The sequence below is a fragment of the Panicum virgatum genome, chromosome 1N (assembly GCF_016808335.1).
Source record: "Panicum virgatum strain AP13 chromosome 1N, P.virgatum_v5, whole genome shotgun sequence".
NCBI lineage: Eukaryota > Viridiplantae > Streptophyta > Magnoliopsida > Poales > Poaceae > Panicum > Panicum virgatum.
In genome coordinates this window covers 48,748,402-48,771,067 of record NC_053145.1, presented here as the reverse complement: position 1 = coordinate 48,771,067, position 22,666 = coordinate 48,748,402, and the positions used below count along the sequence as shown (strand labels likewise).

General features: G+C 49.8%; 2 protein-coding genes across 5 annotated transcripts; one reads left to right on the top strand and one right to left on the bottom strand.

Annotated features, from left to right (window-relative positions):
* Positions 1-1,414: 1,414 nt before the first annotated feature.
* LOC120653608 (glycosyl hydrolase 5 family protein-like) lies at positions 1,415-8,229 on the bottom strand. Its single transcript, XM_039931315.1, has 7 exons — positions 8,136-8,229; positions 6,585-6,610; positions 5,781-6,493; positions 5,539-5,672; positions 4,987-5,032; positions 2,169-2,536; positions 1,415-2,052 (listed from the first exon to the last, which is right to left on the bottom strand). The coding sequence occupies exons 1-7, from the start codon at positions 8,227-8,229 to the stop codon at positions 1,496-1,498; spliced, it is 1,938 nt and encodes a 645-aa protein (XP_039787249.1). The 3' UTR covers positions 1,415-1,495.
* LOC120656310 (protein GLE1-like) lies at positions 7,735-22,549 on the top strand. Of its 4 annotated transcripts, none has more exons than XM_039934360.1 (16): positions 7,737-7,966; positions 8,124-8,229; positions 8,317-8,463; positions 8,542-8,691; positions 8,941-9,055; positions 10,097-10,245; positions 11,262-11,433; positions 11,687-11,852; positions 12,415-12,512; positions 12,652-12,722; positions 13,979-14,060; positions 20,650-20,745; positions 21,020-21,103; positions 21,518-21,646; positions 21,755-21,877; positions 21,948-22,416. In XM_039934360.1, coding segments are annotated over exons 2-16 (1,806 nt in total). In that variant the 5' UTR covers positions 7,737-7,966; positions 8,124-8,227; the 3' UTR covers positions 22,170-22,416. The 4 variants fall into 4 exon arrangements, 3 of the variants coding, with proteins under 3 accessions (XP_039790293.1, XP_039790294.1, XP_039790295.1); XM_039934361.1 differs by having other exon boundaries at positions 7,739-7,966; positions 8,156-8,229; positions 21,948-22,549; XR_005667869.1 differs by having other exon boundaries at positions 7,735-8,229; positions 21,727-21,877; positions 21,948-22,549.
* The last annotated feature ends 117 nt before the right edge of the window (positions 22,550-22,666 follow it).

Sequence of the window (22,666 nt, the reverse complement as noted above, 5' to 3'; positions counted from 1 at the left end):
CATCTCGACTCTCAACTTCCGTGACAAAGTATTTTACGGATACTCTACGGCCGTGCATCGATTCAAAATTCTTGAATACGTCTAACAAGCTAGCTAGGTACATTTTTTGCTCGGAGGTTTTCATGCACACGTCTACTTTGTTGCACGTACCTGTCATGCGACGACTCAAAGTGCATGGGTGCATGGGTGCATGGGGGTTTGTGGACGTGGCGAATCCGCTAGTCGCTGCGACATGCATGATTGCGGAATAGCGTACGGACGAGAGCGTTAAAGACCCCCAGGTGACCTCGCTCGGATTATTATTCCTGCACGGATCGTGTACCAGCATGCCCATCCAGCGCTCAACTTCAGCCAGTCGGCAGTCGAGCGACACGGGGCTCGATCATCCCTGTCTGCGTTACCGTGTCACTGCAGCCGGCACTTTCATCGGCCATACTCTGGACAGCAGTTTAGCAACGCGCACCGTCGACAACGTACTTGTGTCACACGTTACTTCGTCTTAGCTTTCTTTACACAGTACAGACGCAGAAGCTCATTTACACTCACCTCTATAAATACACGTACGCAACCCTACCTTTATATGAGCACCTCTCACTACTAGAAAATATTTTATAAGCCCACCTCAAAAATGCCGGTACGAAGATGACCCAGCACTAATTCTACCATTGGTACCAGGTCATCTTCGTTCCGGTACAATATTTGAGGTGAATGGAAAGGTCCAGAGATCTTTAGTACCTTTACTTACCACCCGGTGCTAAAGGGTCATCCATATATTACTTCAAAAGAAAAATAACTCTATTCTCATCACAAGTGTTGTGTAGTTGGGATGGTAAATAAGGAAGTTATACTTGCTATGCAATAGGTCGCAAGTTTGAATTCCATCTGCCACATGCGTGTGTATGTCACGTAAAACTTGTTTTAATACATGTTTTTGACCAAAACAGCCATGCCAAGTTGAGCACTCGATTCCAAAACAACCGTACCATACGCTCAGTCACATGTGAATTCTTAGCTTAGATGCAGACATATAGGCGCGCGGCGTTCTCCCCTCTTCAAATACACTACATCCATTCCAAATTACAGTATAACACAGTTTTTGAAATCATTACACTTGTGTTTTGGACCCATTGTTTTTATAAACACAATTCATACAATGATCATCTAATTTGTAATTCCTAAGAAACGACGTCATTTAATATGCACTGTAAGGTTCGCACCATTCTCTTATCATATGGCATGTGGTAACGGAATGGGAGTCACCTAAGCCATTTGTTAGCCTCCTTTTTTAAGAAGGTGGTTGTTGCAATCTATCATATGATAAAGTATCTCATTAAGAATAAGATAAGAGTGTTTCAACAACCACAAATCTGACCTTGATAAATGAAGACTGAAGAGCTAAAGCGACACACAAATCGCACGTGACTATTAATTTCTTAGGGTAAGTGCACCCTCTTCTTTCATTCCTTTTCTTTTAAAATTTTTTGTGCTTACGTGTTCATGGTACGATCATGTAACTGAATCGATTGGCAAAAATAGCGAGCATCGGCCATGTCCCATTCAGGCGACTAGGCGAGCGTGTGGGCGGCGGCCTGCGCCGCGCGACGCGCCTCGTGCTCGTGACCAGCTTGAACCACTGGCGCTCCGGGTCGCACGTCCCGTCCCCGCGCAGGCACGCGCACGGGTTGGTCACGATGCTCCTGCCGTCCGCGCCCACGTCCAGGCAAAGCATGCCGCCGCCGCCAATCTCCGGCGGGGACTCGACGGCGACGTGCATCCCCGAGTCCGACGCGAGGCGCCATGTCGACAGCGCGTCGCCGCAGGCCTTGGCGCCGAGCCGCGCGGGCAGGCCGCGCCCCTCGGCCCGCAGGCACGGGAGCCCCGCCGCCGCGGCGTCCGTCAGGACCAGCGTCGACGCCGGCGGCGCGTACGCCCACGCGCCCGTCTCGTTGCACGGGCGCAGCTCTAGAGTATTCGCCGCCGCCGCCGCCGCGCAGAGCCCCGTGAGCGGGTGGAATAGCACGGTGTACGGCAGCGCCTCGCCGTAGCCAGGCCCTGCACGCGCCCAACGGTCAAAAGTCAGGACCATGCGTCACGGGCATCGCATTCGGCGACGCGCACATGCCATTGGAACATGGAACGCTCTGACATCGTGGCGCAACTGAGCTGACCTTGGATCGGGCGCTGCAACGCCTGGATCCTGGGGAGCACGGTCTCGTTGCGGGCCTTGCTCCAGGACCAGTCGAGGACGCCGTAGACCTCGTCCATCCCGGCGACGCCCTGCCGCAGCGCGTAGCTGCCCTGCAGCGCCCAGTAGGCCCAGTCCAGGTCGTGCTCGGCGGCCATGGCGGCGGCGCACGGGAAGTAGCGGTTGCCCTTGAGGTCGCCGCCGCGGAGGTCGGCGCCGAACTCGCTGAGGAAGAGCGGGAAGCCCCGCGCGAGGAGGAACCCGCCGCGGCGCTCGAAGTCGCGCGCCGCGCGGGCGCACACCTCGTTGGCGTTCCCCGTCTCCCACGCGCGCGTCCGAGCCAAACCGACCCTTCCAACTCAATATTATCTTCTCACGGTGTTTATTTTCTTTCACTCAACTCTCTTTCTTCCTCGTTGAGCCAGAGACGAGCAGAGCTCGTTCCACAGTCGCCCCTCACTTCGATCACCTCCCTCCGGTCGCCTTGCTTCGATCCCTTGCACATAGAAGTTCCCCACCACCTCCTCCACCTTCCCCAACCTCCAGCCTAGCCTCTCCTCAGCCGAATTGGCGAGAATCGAAGCTCCAAGCCTCCATGGACAGTAGCTCCGCCCCTCATCGTCGATCCGCCTCTCCAGTCGTCCTCCGCCCAAACAAGTCCCCAAAATGGGTTCGTGGTGAGCTCCTCATCCTCCCCGACCCTTCCTTCGTGGATTCCGACGCCGAGCCGCCCGGGACGCCGCCGGCCATGACCCTGCGCCATGGCTCGACTAGGACCGGTCTGACCGGTTATAATAACCGGTCTGACCGGTGAAGCCCTTTTATTCATTTGGCGAAAACTTGCAGATTGCGTAACAAATCAAGGAAAAATCCTAAAAATACAAAGTCAGTTTTGTTTGAATGTTTAGATTTAAATCTTCAGGGGAAAAATATTAAATCTCATGAAATGACCTTTTTGCCTTACTAGACTTTAATTGGTGCTTAGACTCGTTTAATTAGTTTCGGGAAATCTATTAGTCTAAAAATTATGGAACTTAGGTAGTAGTTTAATTTATGTATAGATAGCCCACTATAAAAGTTTTCGACCTAGAAAACATAGTTGGAGGTGTTGGTGGATTCTTCAGGTGTTAGTATAATTAAGATAAATCATGTTAAATTAAATTAGGAGGTTGTACCAGTGTTCTGTAACTTAGCTGGGGTTTAGTTCGGTAGGACCGGTCTGACCGGTCGAATGGACCGGTCTGACCGGTAGTGTGGCCAGGACAAGTAGGACCGGTCCGACCGGTCGTAGATAACGGTCTGACCGGTCGGGGTTCGGACAATCCGGCCATTTGTCCGGATACTCCGGGGTTAGTAGGTCCAGATACTCCGGGTATCTGTTCGGATACCCCGGATCTTTGGTCTCAAGTCTGAGCGGTGGTAAATGTAAAATTAGATTTATTAGCTTTATTTCTCCATGCTAAATGTTTACTATGTACTTTTAGTTGTGCTAGATAAAGTGATTTTTGTAGTTTATAATGCATAGTTGGAGTTAGGAGAATGCTAAAAATATAAAATCAGTTGGGTTAACTTTGTGTAGATTCATGTAAGGTTTAATTAACCTCCGTCGATGTAGTGTTTATAGTTAGGCAATATCGACCTTGTGCTTGTATTGCTTTACTTTTTACTGTATTATTCATGCATTCATGCATATGCATCGTTGCACCTCATTTAGGTACGCTAGGGGCACACGTGTGGACGGGAAACACGCGGTGTGGAGTTGACCCATAAGACGGTGTTTGGCGGATATCTCCAGAAGAAGGAAGGACTGTTGAAGCAACCGAAGACCCGGCCCAATGGTCGGAAGGGCCCAAGGCCGGAAATAATATTAGCACTGACTTATGTTACCCTCAGGCAAACCCCGGTGCATGTCCTATTAATTTAAATTATGATTCACTATGTATATATTTTATCTATTACTTGTGCATTACGTATTAGGAATTGATTGGAACCCTAGCAGCATGATCCCTAGGTTCCCTTGAGTTTTACTAGTATGTCTAGGTCGATAGCGGTGCCAGGCTAAATAAGACCGGTAGAAGTCGGGTGACTACGTGTCACTCGCGAGACACAGGAAACTTTAGAAGCTGTGTAATTGCCGGTTACTCGCGAGATACATTATTATCTTTATACTTTAATATTTGAGAAATGGATTGAAATGATATGGAGATGTGAGACCGGGCGGGGAGGATGTGTAGGTATGGCAGCAAGACAGGGTTCCTGAGTGTCTTAGCCCCGTCTGAGTCGATTAAGGACCGGTCGTTGTGGCAGTGCTGATCGGGGATTGAACTGTACTAACCGCATGCCGGGAGTAGGAGGTAGTCGAAACTGGTAAGCCGAGTACTGCTTTGCTTCGAAAGTACAGGAACTCGCACCCAACTCTGGGGCGAGTCGAGTAGTCGCGGAGAATCGGGATGCATATGTTTACTTTTGGTGGTCTCACGTTGAGCTCGGCTGACCATATGTCGTTGGACTGGTTACTGTAGTTCGAGGCGGGGAGAGGAAAGGTCGGTGCGTGGGGTCCGACGGGGCTTTTGCGTGCCGTGTTGGTTAGGTCCACCTTGCAAGGTTAAATTGGATCGATTCGCCGTGTCTCGCGGTCATGAGGCATTGATCTCTTTGCTGCATCGTAGCAAAATATTAGAATGTGAGTTATGTATATTTATGTAAAATATTGAGCACATGGAATAAATTTTTGCTTGCATCACCATGATTACTATAGTGGGTCTATGCAAATATTAGATGAGAGTTAATTTATACAGAACCTGAAGCTAAAATAGTGAAAGTAAGGAATTACTTTAGTCGCTCTTTCTGCAAAACAAACCACTAGCCAAAGGCCGTGCATGTCTAGATATGTGGGCTAAGTATACCCAATAGTCGGGTAAGTCTTGCTGAGTATTAGTTGCTCAGGGTTTGTTGTTTACCCTATTTTCAGGTATATGAACTAACTAGGCTTTTCATCGGTGGGCTCAATGTGGCGCCTTGTCTTCACGTCTCGGTAGTTCTCGATTTATTTAGTTCGTTTTATTTATCCTCTAGTAAAAATGCTCTGTAAGTTAGATTCTCTTCCGCTGTTATCTTTTCTTTTGTAAATTTTAAATTTAAACTGTTTTGTAAAAGTCTTAATATTATTTACTATTTTGTAAGATTTTATCATGTTGGTACCCTCTGCGCTCGCCTTTGTGCGGGACTTCTGGTGTGTTTCGATCGGCCTGTGGGTTGGAAACAGCCTGTCAAGCTACACTTAATTAAGCTAATGCGTCGAATGATGGCGGTTATACTTAATTAAGTGTTTTAACTCGGCGGCTCTGTCACACCCTCCGCCGCGAAGCTGACCTCCACCTGCCTCGCCGCGAGGAAGGACAGGTCGTAGTCGTAGCTCAGGCCGCCCATGATCACGAGCGCCCGAGGGTTCGCCGCGTGCACCGCCTCCGCGCCCCTCTGCATGTACCTGCCGGCGGCCGGCACGCCGCCGTCCGTGCGGTTTCGTTCTCATCAGATTTGTAAGCCATGGACGCGTAGATCTGCATTGGGGATCGATCGATTGGTACGAACTTACGTGTACCAATCCTTGGGGTTCTGCCTGGGGCCACGGAGCTCGTTCCGGAGGCTCTTCCCGACGACGTTGGGCACGTCGGCGAAGATGGTGGCCATGGTGCCGAGCCCGTCGACCCAGACGTCGGGGTCGAAGTCCCGGTCGCCGAAGAAGCCGTTGCCGTCGTCGCTGCGGCAGCACCACCCCGGCCTGCTCACGTGGTTGTCCAGGATCACCAGCACGTCCTTCTCCCCCAGGGCGTTGACCACGGCCTTGAGCGAATCCATGAGCGTGAGGTCGAGGAAGCCGGGGTTGTTGACCTCGACGCCGCCGGCCGTCTCGGCGAGGCCGTGCGCCAGGAGGGACTGCCGCACGGTGAGCGCCGACAGCGAGGCGTTGGTCGCCAGCGCGATGGGGTACGTGAGCCGGACGCAGTTGAACCCCAGGGACACGACCATCCCGGCGATGGCGCCCACGGGCTGCCGCCCGAGGCCCTCGGTCACCACGGGCTCCAGGTGCGACGGCCAGTTCACGCAGGCCAGCTTCACGCGGCGCCCCGCCGGGTCCACGACCCACCGCGACGACGTCGACAGCGTGACGGCCCCCGCGCGCGCGGCGGCTCGCGGTGGCCGGCGGCGAGGAGGACGAGCAGGAGGCACAGCGCGGCGCGGCGGGAGGTCGGCGGCATCGTGGTGCGCGGGGGGATGCGCACGTGAGGGGGGAATCTCAGCTGGTCGCTGCGTGCGGGGGAGCGTGACGAGGCGCGGTTAATGAATGGGATCGACCGGTGCTCTCCTACCTCGCATCTGCGCGCGGGGAGAGGAGAACGGGGAATCTTGGTGGCGAGTTGGAGCCTGCAAGGCGATAGAAAAATCGTACAATGATTAAAACGTGCTCGCCGGACTTTTCACCAGCGAAATTTGGAGAAGGTCGTCCACGTGATGGGAGGGGGACTGAAGTTGGCTAACTACAATGACGCACACATGCACATGTTTGTAGTGTTTAGGATTCCATGCTGTCAAGTGGTTTTAGCGGGTAATGAAAATCCAGCTGCACTTAAAGGCTAAAACATGTTTAGTGGTGCTACTACCGGGTATAGTTTGGAAGTGACACTTGAGATAAAACACCAAGCTAGTGGACTGCACACGGAGGAGCAGAACAAGGACTTAGTGGGGAGGATTTGTATCGACTTCGGCTTTATCTGTTTTGCACAAACCGAGGAATTTCGTATGAAGAAATTACGAAAGTTGAGACAAAAAATAGAAGCTAGGTGAAAACATTTTTTTATTCTTCGCGGTAAATTAAAGTCATTTTGAGAGGAAGTTGTCTCAACCCCCCCCCCCCCCCCCCCAAAAAAAAAGGAAAAATTGACACAACGGTTCCTTGCATGGTGGAGCCCTACGCGGTGCAGTCCCGCACCCTGCATCTATTGAGACTCGAGTGTGTTCCTTTCTCTTGATTGTGGTTTTCAGCTTTCTTGTGAATATGATATAATGGTTTATGTTTCCGGATCCAATGTTGATGACCACAATGTTTGTGATCTATCCAAGTCCATATTAATCGGAAACACCATTTATAGTTTGGTTCCCGGGAAATATTCTATGTTCATCCAAACAAGACCTATATCATCTGAATATGTTTCCATTAAATACACTTTCATTTAAATTTAAATTGGAATGTAAGCTTGAATCAATTACATTTCCTAGGATCCAAACAGGTAACAATTACTAAGTAAAAAGTTGGCCGGAGATAAATCTTTTTCTCAAGCAAACTCTGGTTTCATCTTATTTGAAAATGTCCCACTCTGATATATTTTAGAAGCCGTGTAGGATAATTGTAAAAAATAGGGAAAAAATCTAAAACATTAACTATGCAAAAATGCCAAGGCCCAGTGTCTTAGCCCATTCCGTTCTGTGGAGCCCAGTGTCCTAGCCCAACACTTCCTCAAAAAAAAAAAAAAAGTCTTCGGCTCGGGCGCTCGGCGGCGAACAGCCAGTCTCCCAGGTTTCCAGGCGATCCCTCCTGTAGTCCTGTCTGTCGCCGCCGTTCCGTTCCCCACCGTCGATTCGCCTCCGCTCCTGTTCGCCCGCCGACGCGTCTGTCTTCCTCGCTCTGCTCGCCGCTGCGCCCCCCACCCCCCACCCCCCACCCACACCTTGACTCTAGGGAACGCCACAATCAAACTCCGACTGCCCACCACATCATCGCCGGTAAATTCACATCCCTCGATCCTCCGGCAGCGTGCGCACTTTTTTTTTTTGGGTCTCAGCACTGGTCACCGCTCGCAATCTCCCAGCCTGGTCCAATTCGCTTGGATTCCTTTTCTATTTTTGAATTCACCCTGCGCCCTCTGCCCTTGTGGACAAGCGCCCGGCGTACTTCTCACGCAGCGAGCGCAGCTGCGCAGGGAGTCAAGGAGGAACCCTAGACGGCCCGGGACGCCCAGCACCACATCGCCGGCGACGAGCTCCATGTAATCCCGCTCCCCGGTTTCGCGCCCTGCTGCCTCGCTTCGGTTGGTGTTCGTCGCAACTGACCTTCCTCCGTCTCGTCCTCACAGGGGCTTCGCGCGCGTGGAGCTGCGGTGCCCCAGGGCCCTCGACCCGCGCCCGAGCTGGACGCTCGGCGACGTCCTCGCGGAGCTCGACGCGCTGGACGCCACCCGCCGGGCTGCGCAGCCCACACCCCTGAAGCAGCCGCCGGATTGGTATCTCTCGCCTGCCTATTTTGCTTTGGATTTGGTGTTTTGCCTTCGCATGAGGTTTGACGAGTTTTGTTTGTTTAGGGCTAGCGATGGCAGTGCGAGACAGAAGGCCTTTGTGATGCGGGTTGATGATGAAGACGATTCAGATGATGAACACGATATTAGTGATGGGGAGTCCCATGCTCTTGTGGCCAAAGGGGCAAGGTTCTCGTGCAATGACCTTGAATCCAGGTGAAGCTTGTTCTGCAATTGGGTACATGTAGCTGCATTTTCCACGAAATATGTGTTCTGATTTCTAGATTACCTGGAGGAGGGAATAATTGTAAGAAATATAACTTTTGTCTTATTAGGATAATCTACAAAGCATATGAGGACCCCATTGGAAGCATGTGTTTTTGTCTTTCCAAAACCGCAGAAACTTGCCTAGTGACTTTATGCATGGTGTAATTTCTTAGTCACATTCATTTTGTTTCTTCACAGTGATTCAGACGATGAATCAGGTGGCCAGGTTGCACCGTACCTCTTAATGGAGAAAATGAACCTAGAGAAGAGCATTCTTCTTGAGCTGGAACGCGAGCATCATCTCAAAGTTCAAGTACAAACTAGTCATTTTTGTAAAACCTGCATGTTTTAGTAATTAACCATTGAATTTTTGTTATGTCATCATTGCAGCTTAGGTTCACATGGTTCCGATTATGCTTCACATTAGATAATATTCTTTACTGATCCAAGATATATAATGTGGATACTTGCACATGCTCTTTTTTTATGTTTTTCCAATTGCTCGTCTTACTTTTATCTGGAAAATTGTACATCAGAAACCTGAATGTAGCATGTTTGGATGGATGGATAGAAGCGCACATCTAGGTTTCAGATGTAAATTGAATTATGATATGTATGAAAAATAGCTTAGTTGGTTCTTTATCGATTTCAATATAATATTCAAATATAGCACTTTTTTTTTTCTTGAAAGCCAAATATAGCACTATTTTTATGTCAAACTGAAAACACTGACATTCAAGAATAAAGATAGCAGGGAAGCAAACTTTACTTAGTTTAGGTCATCTCCATGTTATATCACTGTTCTAGCAGATGCTGATATCCCTGTACCGAGTACCATACAATTGTTGGGTTTACGGAATATTACAAAATTTGTCCAGGTTTTTTAAAAACCATGTCAAACTAGGCAAAATATGCCATACTACTTCTGGAAGTATGATACAATTGTTGGTTTACGGAGTATTCAAAATTTGTCCAGGTTTTTAAAAACCTTGTCAAACTAGGCAAAATATGCCATATTACTTCTGGAAGTATGAAACACCATGCCAAGGCACTGGGTTCACTTTGACATATTTTTCTTGTTTGATAGAACAACATTAGTTATTTTATTCCAGCGAATTAAAACATTCCACCAGTGTTTCAAAGGCGACAAGGTGAGCTGTGTATGCCTTGTCGCCTAGTTCCCCAAGGTGAGCTGGGTCCGCCCAGATGCCTAGGCGACGCCTTTGAAGCACGTCATTCCACCAGTTACAGCATTATCTTGCATTCTTTCCTTGAACATGGTGGACTATTGTCGGAGCCCATTGTTTATCTTGTTGAACACTTGTCTTGAGCATGTGTGAAATTTGCTCTTCAGGAAGAAGTCAGAAGTAAGCTATCTGCATTGGAGGCATGCCACCAAAATGAAATCCAGAGAACAATTTCTGCGTTTGCTCGACTTCAGAAATATGCAGAATCAAGGAAAGAAATAGATAGAAGACTAGATGTACACTTCCAGAGAAGAATGTATGTACTTCATTGCAATTTCATATCTTTACGAATGCTATAGATAAATTGTATCTGTTTTACTGAGCAAGATTTGAGACACAGCATTTCTAGTGCTATTCTAGTATATGTATCCGAAGTAAGCTGCACAGTAGCAGGTTATCTTTTTGTTAGTGCCTGTTTTTTTGTCAGCAACGAGCTCATCACTTACTTCACAGTAAATGTCGTTATGGTCTGAAGTGAAAAGGGCATGCTTTAAGATGGTTCCTGGAACTTGCATTCAGTGCACTTCCTTACGCAATCTGAAGACAAGCCATACTTATGCGCACAACTCTTATACAATATCTTTATTAGATCGACTGAAGGATCCATGCTGATAATATTGCTAAATTTTTTAGTTCAATGCTTCATTGATACTTCTTCTATTACTGTATCCCTGATAATCAGGTCATGTATTACTTTATGGACTAGTGCCATTTGTTTTTTCAAGTACAGGTTACAGTAGTTGTGTAATTTATAAAATTTCTTTGCTGTTTTATGATACAGTTTTTTTATTTTTTTAGCATTGTACATTGATGTGGAACCTGTGCCTATTGCATTGTTTAAATTTTAACATTCCAATTCATTCTTCGGATTCAAATAAAATTTTCAGATTATGCTCTTTAGGATTTTAGATAACTATATTTTACTTATAAGTTGATATCGTAGAGTATACTCCCTCTGGTTGCAAATAGGCTTGTGCATGAATTAAATAAATAAGCAAAGAACCACAGTGCCTTCAAGATATACTTGCATTAGGAAAGATGGTTCATTCATTTATGAAAATAATACCATTTTATTAGTGGCAATAAGATAAAAAGAGGAGAAGATGACTGGAAATTCTGCCATGTATTGTGCTCCTTGAAGAGGAGCTGAGAAATCTAAAGGATGGATTACAAAAGCAATCAGCTATGTTGTATAGCTGCAACTCTGGCACCTTAAAGTTTGACAATCTTCTATTAGCTTCAGTATCATGTTATCCTATTCCTTTCTTGTAGTGCAGAAGTACTCGACAGACACTTGTCTATGGTCCAAAGGGATCATGAACAGAAATCCCAGATTGTAGAACGTCGAATAAGAGATGATGCAGCTCTTGAAGAAGCTAAAAGAAAAGAGCAAGCTATCAAGGAAGAAAAGTTAAGGCAGGAAAGAGCCCGGCAAGATTCAGAGGTCTGTTTGCTCAGATTTGTTGATCACACAATCTTTTCTCTGTACATAAACACAAACGATTAAGTATGTGGGGGCTTATGATCTTTGAGGCTTAGTCCATTATTGTAATATCTGTGTTTGTTTTTTCGCCCTTCAGCTACTCCTGTTGCCTTTTGTTTTGGAGATTTTCTTGGCACTAAATTTTCTTTACTTCACTGGTAGTCACTTAAAGGCTGTTTGTAGCTGATAACAAAGATCATCGACAATGACGCAGGCTAGGCAGAAGGAAGCTGCAAAATTAGCAGCTGAAGCACGGAAAGCAGCATTTGAGGCTGCTCAAAAGGAAGCTGCGGAAAAGGAAGCTGCAGAAAAGGAGGCTGCCAAATTGAGGGAAGCAGCAGCTTCCCAATCTAGTGAAAATTCTCAGAATAATATTGCAGGTACTCCTCGCATTTAAAGAAATAACTTGCAAACAAAATAGTTCTAGTTTTGTATGTGGAGCTGTTCTAGAGTTCTGCTATGTCAATTTGTGTATGGAGAAAAGTATCTGTTGGGTCGGCACTTGGTTACAGAAATTAGAGTTGTAATTATACTTTTTAAATCATATATGCCTATGATATGATAGTCCATTCATATGTTTCTAACTTTCTATTTTGGAAACATCAGATGAACAGACATCTTTAAGTTGTCTTTATTGTGTGAAGCCTATCTTCAGCCCTTTCCCTCACCATACTTGACCTTATTTTATAACTTATGATAGGGTTATGCATTGAAACCAGTGATACCTTGTACTATTCTAGGATCCAACCACAAGATAAGGAATCTCCAAATTGCAAGCTTGTAATATTAGCGGCCCATTTTCATGGGATCAAATAAATCATGCTAATGATTCTGCAGTGCTTATTATCATCTATGCATGTTGTCTATTTTCCAAACACTGCTTCTCTATTGTATCATGATTTATATGGCAGAGTATTGTGATAACTTTTTCTTTCATGCTAGGTATCAAAGTTTTTGCCGATAAATATGCATTAGAAGCGGAATCACGGAGGTGTGCATTGGTACACAATCAAGTGCCAGAAAACATTCATCTCAACAAGGTCTTTATTTCCCGCTGAAGCTTCTAATGTTTAATTGCAATTTTGAATAACTTGTTGAAACGACTTTTCCCTGGCCTACGATTTGATGTATATATGAGTATGTTGCTAACTGTACTTTGGTTTACATCATATCATGCAGGAATTCAGCAAATATGACCGACAAATTGCCAAATCCATAGGTAAACTTATGCCAACCACTGACAGTGTCAGGTTAGTACATTACTATATCTTGGCTTGAGTATGGTTGCATAAACTACATGAAAGCTACGCTATTGTAATAACTGCAAACTGAGTTTATTATGGAAATTATAAAACTTAAGAACCATAAGATTAAATGTTAGTTTAATAATGTCAAATTAATCTTTAAACTAATTTCACACTTGGTGGGTGTCGCATTTTTGCCCCTTCTAATCACCCTGCATCGCGTTATGATGGCTAAGTTGTTAAACTAAATTTGTTAGGCGTCATGGTTTTGTGTTACTAGCATAATGCCTGTGCGTTGCTATGGGTAATATAATAGATCTACATAATATCACCAACTTTGTATTCGTTCCCTCCATGTACAGGCTGTGTTGTGATCATGCGAGACATTGATTGTCCGGTATCCGATTAGGATTCCGATTGATTTTCCGGGTTCCGATTATGATTCCGATTGATTTGTCCGGGTTTCAATTAGGATTTTGATTGACAAAAGGCTAGTTGGACTCGCATACAGGATGGACTAAGGCCCACCTGTTAATAACATAAGACGGACCAAACCAAAATTTGAGGTGGAAACCTTACTCGCTTTAGAAATAGGTATAGATGTGCAATTTTTTTGCCTTGCAGCTCAATAGTGATGAAGTAGATCTTTATCACTATTCAGAAATGTCTGTAATCAGTTTGGATCTGAATATTGCTTATCTTGAAAGTTGGTTGACAGCAGCAGGCATGTGGTTGATCAGTGTTATTACTTGCAAGAGATGGCTGTTCCTGTAACTGAATGGTGTACGGATCTGCTTTATTTCACAAAAGGACAATGCAAATATGTGCTTGATGGTTGACATGCATGTAACTAAATGTTGTCAATCTCAATAATGCTTGGGAATCTTGTAATAACGTTGCTTGCATTGTGGCTAGAATACTATCATGTATAGTTGATCACGTTGCCACTAGAATGATTTAGTCATTTTGTGTTTTGTATCATCCTGTTTTCAATCACTTTGGCGTTTATCTGATGCGGGTTATAGCATATTTCAATTCCATATAGCCATATAGGCACTTCAAAGCTGTGGATGCATATTGCTTAGACCTAGTGTTGTCAATTGCATGAGCATACTTCCATGGTTTCTGTTCCTGCTTTGTTTTTCACTAATTCCTTTTATTTAGTATAATTTGTTACACACGATGTGAAAAAGATAGTGATCTTGCTTTTCAGAATATCCAAGCATAATTTGATTTCCCAATTGCTTATTATTTTGTTGCAGAGCAAGGGCTAGTGAGCTTATTAAAGCTTTAGATGGACGAGATTGTCCCCGTCCGATCGCATGCTCTCTATTTGCAAACAAGGTAGCTACTTTATATTTTGACATATAATTTTCCATTAAATTAGCAGCATAGTGCCATAGTCAGTGTTCTATGTTTTGGAATTATTAAGTTTTTTAGTGACTTGTATCTGTTACATTATTACATGGTTACAAGTTTACAGCCTCTGTTGCATAGCTTGTAGCATACATTACCGAGAGCGAACATTTTGAATTATGTGGGTATAAGGCATCTGTACCTGCTACTCTCTCTGGTCCAAAATATAAGCTGCTTTCCCCAGTCCTCACTCTTCACGAAATATAAGTTGTACTACACTTTTGAGCCACTTTTCCATCTTTCCTTCCCTGTTTGTCTTTTCTTAGTTGCTTTAATAAATGAGCTCTTTTATGAGCATCTTTGTTTCCCATGACTCCCACCTACGTGTTGGAGTATATTGAGCCCATTTGTATAAAGGCCCATCTAGAGGCCCATGTATTGGAACTATATATACCCACCCATCTAGGGTTGGAGTAATAGAGCAATTATTCCCGTCATTATGGTATAGAGCCAGTTTTTTCTCTCCTCCCTACCCTGCAGCCGCCGCCGCCGGCCTCCATGGCTGGCCGCCGGCCGCCGGCGCCGCCCCTCCCGGCGCCGTCCCTCTTCCCCCCTTCCTCCTTCCCTCCCCTCACCTCTTCTTCCTCTGCTGCCGCGCCTCCCCTGCAGCCGCCGCAGAGATCCTCTGCCTGGGCCGCTGCTGCCCCCTGCCCGCAGATCCGCGCCGCCTCCTCTGCAGCAGCTGGCGCGGACGCGGAGGCTGGGCACACGCGAGCCGCCGCCCTGGTTTCCTCCCTCCAGCCGCCGGGTGCTGCCGCCGCCGCCGCAGATCCCGCCGTCGTGGACGCCGCCGCCGCAGATCCCGCCGCCGTGGGTGCTGGCGCCGCCACTTGGGGAGCTGCCGTGGCCGCCAGCGCCGCCCAGCAGCCGCCAGCGCCGCCCAGCAGCCTCCTGCGGCCGCCCCTGCCGCCCAGCAGCCTCCTGCGGCCGCCCCTGCAGCCCAGCAGGGCCCTCCGCCCGCCGCGACCTCTGCTGGCGCGGGTGCGGGCCCCGCAGGGCCCACGGCCGCCGCGCACGCCGTCGAGCAGGCCGCCGCGTGGGCTGCAGCGCAGGACGCCCACCGTGCCGCCATCGTTGCTGGCAAACAGCACGCCGCAGCAGCCGCCGATCATGCGTGGTCCGGCCTCGGGATGGCGCCCGCGGATGCGCCGCTCTCCGCCGCCGCCCTCCGAGGGCAGCAGGCCGACGCCGCTCTCGCCGCAGCCCTCCTCGCCGCCAAGTCGGAGGCTTCGGCGGCCCAGGAGCGAGTCCGTGTGGCAGCCCTCGCATGGGAGCGCGAGCGCGCCACGGCCGACGCACTCGCACTCCGGGTCGCGGAGGCGGAGCGCTACCTCCGCGTCTCCTCCGGCTTTCCCGTCGACCCCGAGCATGGCGCTTCTTCCTCCCACCAGCCCCCTCCCGCTGGTTTTGGACCCCGGTACGACCCGACCGACCCCATGGTCGCCCAGCTCCACCTCCAGGCCGCCGGCGTCCAGAACATCAGGGCCTTGGTCTCCGTCCTCCTCGACCCCGCGTCCTCCTCCTACGGCCGCTGGCGGGACCAGGTCCTCCTCACCCTTCGCCGCTACGCCCTCGACGACCACGTCCTCGTCGACTTGCCGATCGAGGCGCGGGACGTGACGTGGCTGCGCCTCGACAGCGTCGCTCTGTCCTGGATCTTCGGGACCATCTCCCTGGATCTTCAGGACCTCGTCCGGACCCACGGCGGCACCGCGCGGCAGGCCTGGGTGGCGCTCGAGGGACAGTTCCTCGGCAACGCCGAGTATCGCGCCCTCCAGCTCGACGCCACCTTCCGTACCTTCGTGCAGGGGGACCTCTCCGTCGGTGAGTACTGCCGGCGGATGAAGAGCATGGCCGATGCTCTCCACGACCTCGGGGATCCGGTGTCCGATCGAGTCTTGGTGCTCAATGTCCTACGGGGACTGAGCAGCACCTACGACCACCTGAAGGGCTGGATCGCCCGCCAGAGGCCCTTCCCCACCTTCCTGCAGGTCTGGGACGACCTCGCCCTCGAGATCACCAGGGGTCTCGCGCCCGGATCGTCCTCGCCCACCCCCGCCGCGCTCGTTGCTACTCCACCGACCTCCTCCACTGTTACTCCTCCCGTTGGGCAGACCGGAGGAGGGGGGGCCGTGGACGTCGCCGGCGACGGGGTGGTGGTGGTGGTGGCACTGGTGGCCCTGCCTCTGGCAACACCGGTACCGGTGGGGGCCGTCGGGGCGGCGTGTCGACACTGGCTCCGGCTCCGGCTCCCACCCCTGCTGCTGGAGGTACGCCCTGGCCATCCTTCAGCAACCCATGGTCAGGGCGCATCTCGATGTGGCCGTTCCAGGGTCCGGGAGGGGGGCCTCGTCCTCAGCTCCAGCCGGCGGACATGTTCACTGGCGCTGCTCCACTCTTCGCGCCTTCCTGGACCCCGCCCGCTCAGCCCAGCCAGCAGCCGACCTGGCCTGGGGGGTGGGACCAGGCCGCTCTGGCGCAGTCCTTCAGCACCATGGGACTGACGCCGCCGACCAGCACCGAGTGGATCGCCGACTCGGGCGCCTCGTTCCACACCACTCCCGATGCTGGTATCCTCTCTTCTGTCCGACCCCCACACCCTTCTTATCCTTCTTCTATCATGGTTGGTGATGGGTCTTGCCTTCCTGTCACCGCCGTGGGTTCTGCTCCTCGTCTTCCTCATGTTCTTGTTGCTCCTCAAATGGTTCACAACCTTCTTTCTATTCGCCAGTTTACTGCTGACAACTCCTGTTCTATCGAATTTGACTCTTCTGGTCTTACTGTGAAGGATTCGGCTTCCCGGCGTCCACTTCTCCGATGTGACAGCCCGGGGCCCCTTTACACTCTTCGGCTTCCTGCTTCCGCTGCCTCGTCTTCGGCTTCTTCGTCTTCTGCTTTTGCCGTGACGCCTTCTTCCACCACCTGGCACCGCCGGCTTGGTCACCCCGGCCGCGACGTTTTGGCTCAGCTTCGCCGTAGTACCGATGTTCCATGTACTAGGGCTCCTGCTGAGCACCTCTGTCATGCGTGCCAGTTAGGTCGTCATGTTAGACTTCCGTTTTCTGTTTCTTCTTCGCATGCTGCGCATGCTTTTGATCTCATTCACTGTGACCTGTGGACATCTCCTGTACTCAGCATGTCTGGCTATAGATATTATCTGGTCATTGTTGATGATTTCTCTCATTACTCTTGGACTTTCCCTTTGCGCGCTAAGTCTGAGACCTTCCCCACCCTCCTCCACTTCTTTGCCTGGGTGTCCACTCAGTTCGGCCTCACCGTTAAGGCCGTCCAGTGTGACAACGGGCGGGAGTTCGATAACTCCACCTCCCGGTCTTTCTTCCTGTCTCGGGGTGTTCAGCTGCGTATGTCTTGTCCGTATACCTCTCCTCAGAACGGCAAGGCTGAGCGGATGCTTCGCACGACGAACGACGTCGTGCGCACCCTTCTGATCCAGGCTTCTCTCCCCCCGCGCTTCTGGGCTGAGAGCCTCCACACCGCCACCTACCTGCTCAACCGCCTTCCGTCCACTGCTTCTCCTGCTTCCACTCCACACCACGCTCTTTTCGGTACCCCTCCTCGCTACGACCACCTTCGGGTCTTCGGGTGTGCGTGTTACCCTAACACCTCCGCCACCGCTTCTCACAAGCTGGCGCCCCGCTCGACTCGTTGTGTTTTCCTTGGGTACTCCCCTGACCACAAGGGGTACCGATGTTTTGACCTCACCTCTCGCCGCGTTCTGATCTCCCGACACGTCGTCTTCGACGAGTCGGATTTCCCCTACTCCACCTCCTCCACACCTTCTCCTGATCCCGAGCTCGCGACTCTGTTTCCGACTGACCCGGTGGTTCAGCCACCGTTACCTGTCTGTCCTTTTCCTGCAGGTTTTCACAGCGCACCGGCACCGCTTCCGGTGATCCCTGCTGCGCCGAGCGCGGCCCCGGGGCCCGCGGTCGAGCCACGCGCGGCCCCCGGACCTCCGGTTGTGCCGCGCACGGACCCGGTGTCTTCTGCTGCGCCTCGCGCGGCCCCGGTGCCTTCCCCTGCACCTGAGCGGTACGCTCAGCCGGTGCAGGTGTACCGGCGTCGTCCGGCGCCGAACCCGGCGCCGCAGCGGTACGCTGAGCCGGTGCAGGTGTACCGGCGTCGTTCCGCGCCGACACCGGCTCCGGCTCCTGCTCCGGAGGCTCCTGCGACGCCGACACCGGAGCAGTCGCCGCCGCCGCCTCCTCCGGCTCCCCCTCGCGCAGAGCCGGAGGTGCCGCCGGTCATCCATCGGGATCCTCGACATATCCATCCCATGGTGACTCGGCGGATGGCGTCCCAGGCCGCGACTCTCTCCGCCACCGAGGGAGAGCCGCGGGTCTCTCCGGTACCCTCCTCTGTCCGCGACGCCTTGGCGGATCCTCACTGGCGTCGCGCGATGGAAGAGAAGTACGCGGCTCTTCTTGCCAACCAGACATGGGACCTCGTGCCGCGTCCGTCTGGTTGCAATGTGGTGACTGGCAAGTGGATCTGGACGCATAAGCGTCGGGCTGACGGCACACTGGAGCGCTACAAGGCTCGCTGGGTTCTCCGGGGGTTCACTCAGCGGCCTGGTGTGGACTATGATGAGACTTTCAGCCCGGTTGTGAAGCCCGCTACGGTGCGCACGGTCCTCTCACTTGCGCTCTCGCGCACTTGGCCTGTGCACCAGCTGGACGTGAAGAATGCATTTCTTCACGGCACTTTGTCAGAGACTGTTTACTGCTCTCAGCCTGCGGGATTTGTGGACTCGAGTCGTCCGGATATGGTCTGCCGGCTCAACAAGTCTCTCTATGGACTGAAGCAGGCTCCACGGGCTTGGTACTCTCGGTTCGCCACATTCTTGCTGACACTGGGGTTCACCGAGGCGAAGTCTGACACGTCTCTCTTCATCTACCGCCGTGGAGATGAGACGGCATATCTGCTGCTATATGTCGATGACATTGTGCTCACAGCTTCCAGTCAGCAGTTGCTTCAGAGTGTCATCTCCTCTCTGCAGCAGGAGTTTGCTATGAAGGATCTTGGTCAGCTCCACCACTTCTTGGGCGTCACTGTTGAGCCTTGCCCGTCTGGTATCCTTCTGCACCAGCGGCAGTACGCCCTCGATATTCTGGAGCGAGCTGGGATGACAGATTGCAAGCCCTGCTCCACTCCAGTCGACACTCAGGCGAAGCTATCTGCTGATCTGGGTGATCCGGTGGCTGACCCTACAGCCTACCGGAGTCTGACCGGCGCTTTGCAGTACCTCACCTTCACCAGGCCGGACCTCACCTACGCTGTTCAGCAGGTCTGTCTCCACATGCATGATCCCCGGGAGTCCCACCTTGCTGCGCTGAAGCGTCTCCTCCGGTACGTCCGTGGCACTGTGGACCTCGGCCTGGTACTTCACCGCTCGTCCTCTGCTGAGCTGGTGGTCTACACCGACGCTGACTGGGCTGGCTGCCCGGACACTCGTCGCTCCACCTCCGGCTACGCCGTCTTCCTGGGCGGCAACCTGGTCTCCTGGTCGTCCAAGCGGCAGCCGGTTGTCTCCCGCTCCAGTGCCGAGGCGGAGTACCGGGCTGTCGCTAACGGCGTGGCGGAGGCGTCCTGGCTGCGACAGCTCTTGGCGGAGCTCCACAGCCCGCTCGCCAAGAGCACTCTCGTCTACTGCGACAACGTCAGCGCCGTGTATCTCTCCACCAACCCCGTCCAGCATCAGCGGACGAAGCATGTGGAGATCGAGCTACACTTCGTGCGCGACAGAGTCGCCATCGGCGATGTTCGGGTACTCCATGTCCCGACTACCTCCCAGTTTGCTGACATCTTCACGAAGGGGCTGCCCTCGTCGACCTTCTCGGAGTTTCGATCCAGCCTCAACGTAGCCGGTGGCTAGTTGTGGCTGCGGGGGGGATTTTAGCCCTTTTGTGCTCTACTTGTACTCTCATCTTGTCCAGTCTTGAACACCGCTGCGTCGGTTGTTCAGACTGCGGGGGGGGTGTTAGCTTTCTTGTTGTCCAGTCTTGAACACCGCTGCGCCGGTAGTTCAGACTGCGGGGGGGGTGTTGGAGTATATTGAGCCCATTTGTATAAAGGCCCATCTAGAGGCCCATGTATTGGAACTATATATACCCACCCATCTAGGGTTGGAGTAATAGAGCAATTATTCCCGTCATTACTACGAAATACTTACTGAAGGATCAATGATTCACATGGTCATTTCACACATTCTCTATCTTTTGCTCAAGTTTAAATGGCTTGTATTTTGAATTGGAGGGACTAGTAAGCTAGTGATATAACTTCAGTTATTTCAAAGGTTGTTTTACTGTCGAGTGTACCTTCCATTCAGTTTCCATTAGGACCTGAAGTCTTAAACATCTTCTAAATCTACTCTTTGGGATATCTTGGCCTTGTTATCAACTAGGTTTCATAACCCTGTGGTTTATCCTTATTCTTATATAATGAAATTCTGGTTAATATTTATATTCTCACATAACCGACCTGGTTTGCTTTGCAGATTATTTCAATTGTCAAGAGTAGAAATACAAAGGACAAAACCTTTGGAAACCTGGCCTTTGCATGTGGATATGTCATGCTATTAGTCACAAACCAGGTTTCTTCTCTCCGTCCTCGAAATATAATCTGCCTTAGTAATTATTCATATTATTATTGCTACTTTCGTGGTGTTAATTTCGTACTGATATTGTACTGTAGACTGTAGTTGACCAAGATTCTGTCAACCTAAAATTTTCTGAATAGGCTACATTGGCAACATCGGTCGACCCGACATTTTCTGAATATACTACCCTTGAAGTCTGTTGGTGTATTTTTAACAAGATTAACATTGAATCTTTTAATGACCATATCTGATGTGTCTGCTTGCTCAGGTACCAGATGCAATGGAGTATCTTCTAGCTGAGTTCAACAGAGTTTGCCTATACACAGTTCCAAAGCATCTGCATGCTTTGAATGTAAGCCTGAACTTAAATCCTAGTGACCTCTGTAACTCCTGTATCAGATGTGATAAGAAATACACCCAAAAGTTATAAGCAATGCTCAGATTTTTTTCTAATGCACCTTTAACCATTGGGGCAAGGTTTTAAAAAACGCTAGACGCTAGGCGAACGCTTGCCTATGGTTTAGAGTTTTTTGTGATTAAACGTAGATTGAACATGATTAAATGTGTGTTGTGATTAAACGACACTGTGATTAAACGCAACGCTTGGCCACCGTTCAGCGTTTAATCAAGATTAAACGATGTTTAAAAATGTTTTTTAAAACACTGCATTGGGCGCGTAGAGTTATGCACCAGGCTGTGTCATGTACAATTTTCTAGAGTACTATGCTAAGCTTTTGATTTTCTCATGATATCTGTAATTTTGTAGGCACAAGCACGTAATAGAGATTACTATAGATTGATAGGTTACCAAGAAGAAAATGGACAGCTTGAGAGCACTGAAAGTTATTTAACATACATTGTTGCATACATCAAAATGTATGCGGCAATGATTCAGGTGTGTACAATTCTTTTCACACATTATTGTTGCATGCTTGATTTGTACCTTCATCTATCCGGTAAACTGATGTATTGCAGAAACATGACTGCCCGACTTCATTTACAGACTGAAATCAAAGGTGTACGTCATCCGCACGGCTTAGCCGAGGGATGGAAGTGGCTTGCGATGTTCCTCAATGCTCTCCCAGCTACCACAGCCACTGCGTGTGCCCTTCATGCTTTCCTCAAGGTAAAAATGCACTTGAAGACCCACAGCTTTTGTGTGCATGTTGTTAACTGAAATTGTTGTGCTCTTTCAGATGGCCGGTTTTGCACTTCACAAAAAATATGGATCACAATTCCTGAAAATCCTGGATGTGATATCGCGGTGCTTTTTACCAGCTCTGAAAGATCAAGGCAACAAAATGCAGTCCGAGGCTGTCAACAATCTACAGAATTATCTGAATGACAAAATCTACCTCCAGGAACCAGAAGGGCAGTACCTTGTTCAGCAACTACTGTCCAAAGAGTTGTTCATGTGAAGATTAAAACACCAGATCGGCATGGGGCTGTAGAGTACGTACATCATCAGGCACGGTCATTGCGTGTGATTAGCTCCAGTTGACAGTTGAGCCTCCAAAGGCAATTGGGCTTTGCAGATTAACTGTCGATGAATATCAGCATCAGATCGTCCCAACAATTTTTAGTTATTTATTAGATATAATCCCCTCATGTATCCGGCCAAAGACGTATATAGCATAAGTTGAGGTTTCACTGTTTGTTGTATTATGTCTGTACCCTGTATCTGTATCGAGGCCTGTTCTTGTATTGAGGGCAATTTCGCCTTCAGTTTCAGAAGAATTCTGTACTGGACACTGGATCCGTGTGGACATATGTGTTAGTTGTCTTCTAGAGTATGCTTGCCGCTGATCGCTCAAAGTTCTCTAACATAGTACTATGATGTTAGAGAGTGAATTGTTCTCAAACGGTGTTTTATTGAGGGGCATATGATGTTGAAGGGTGAATTGTTGGGCGTTCA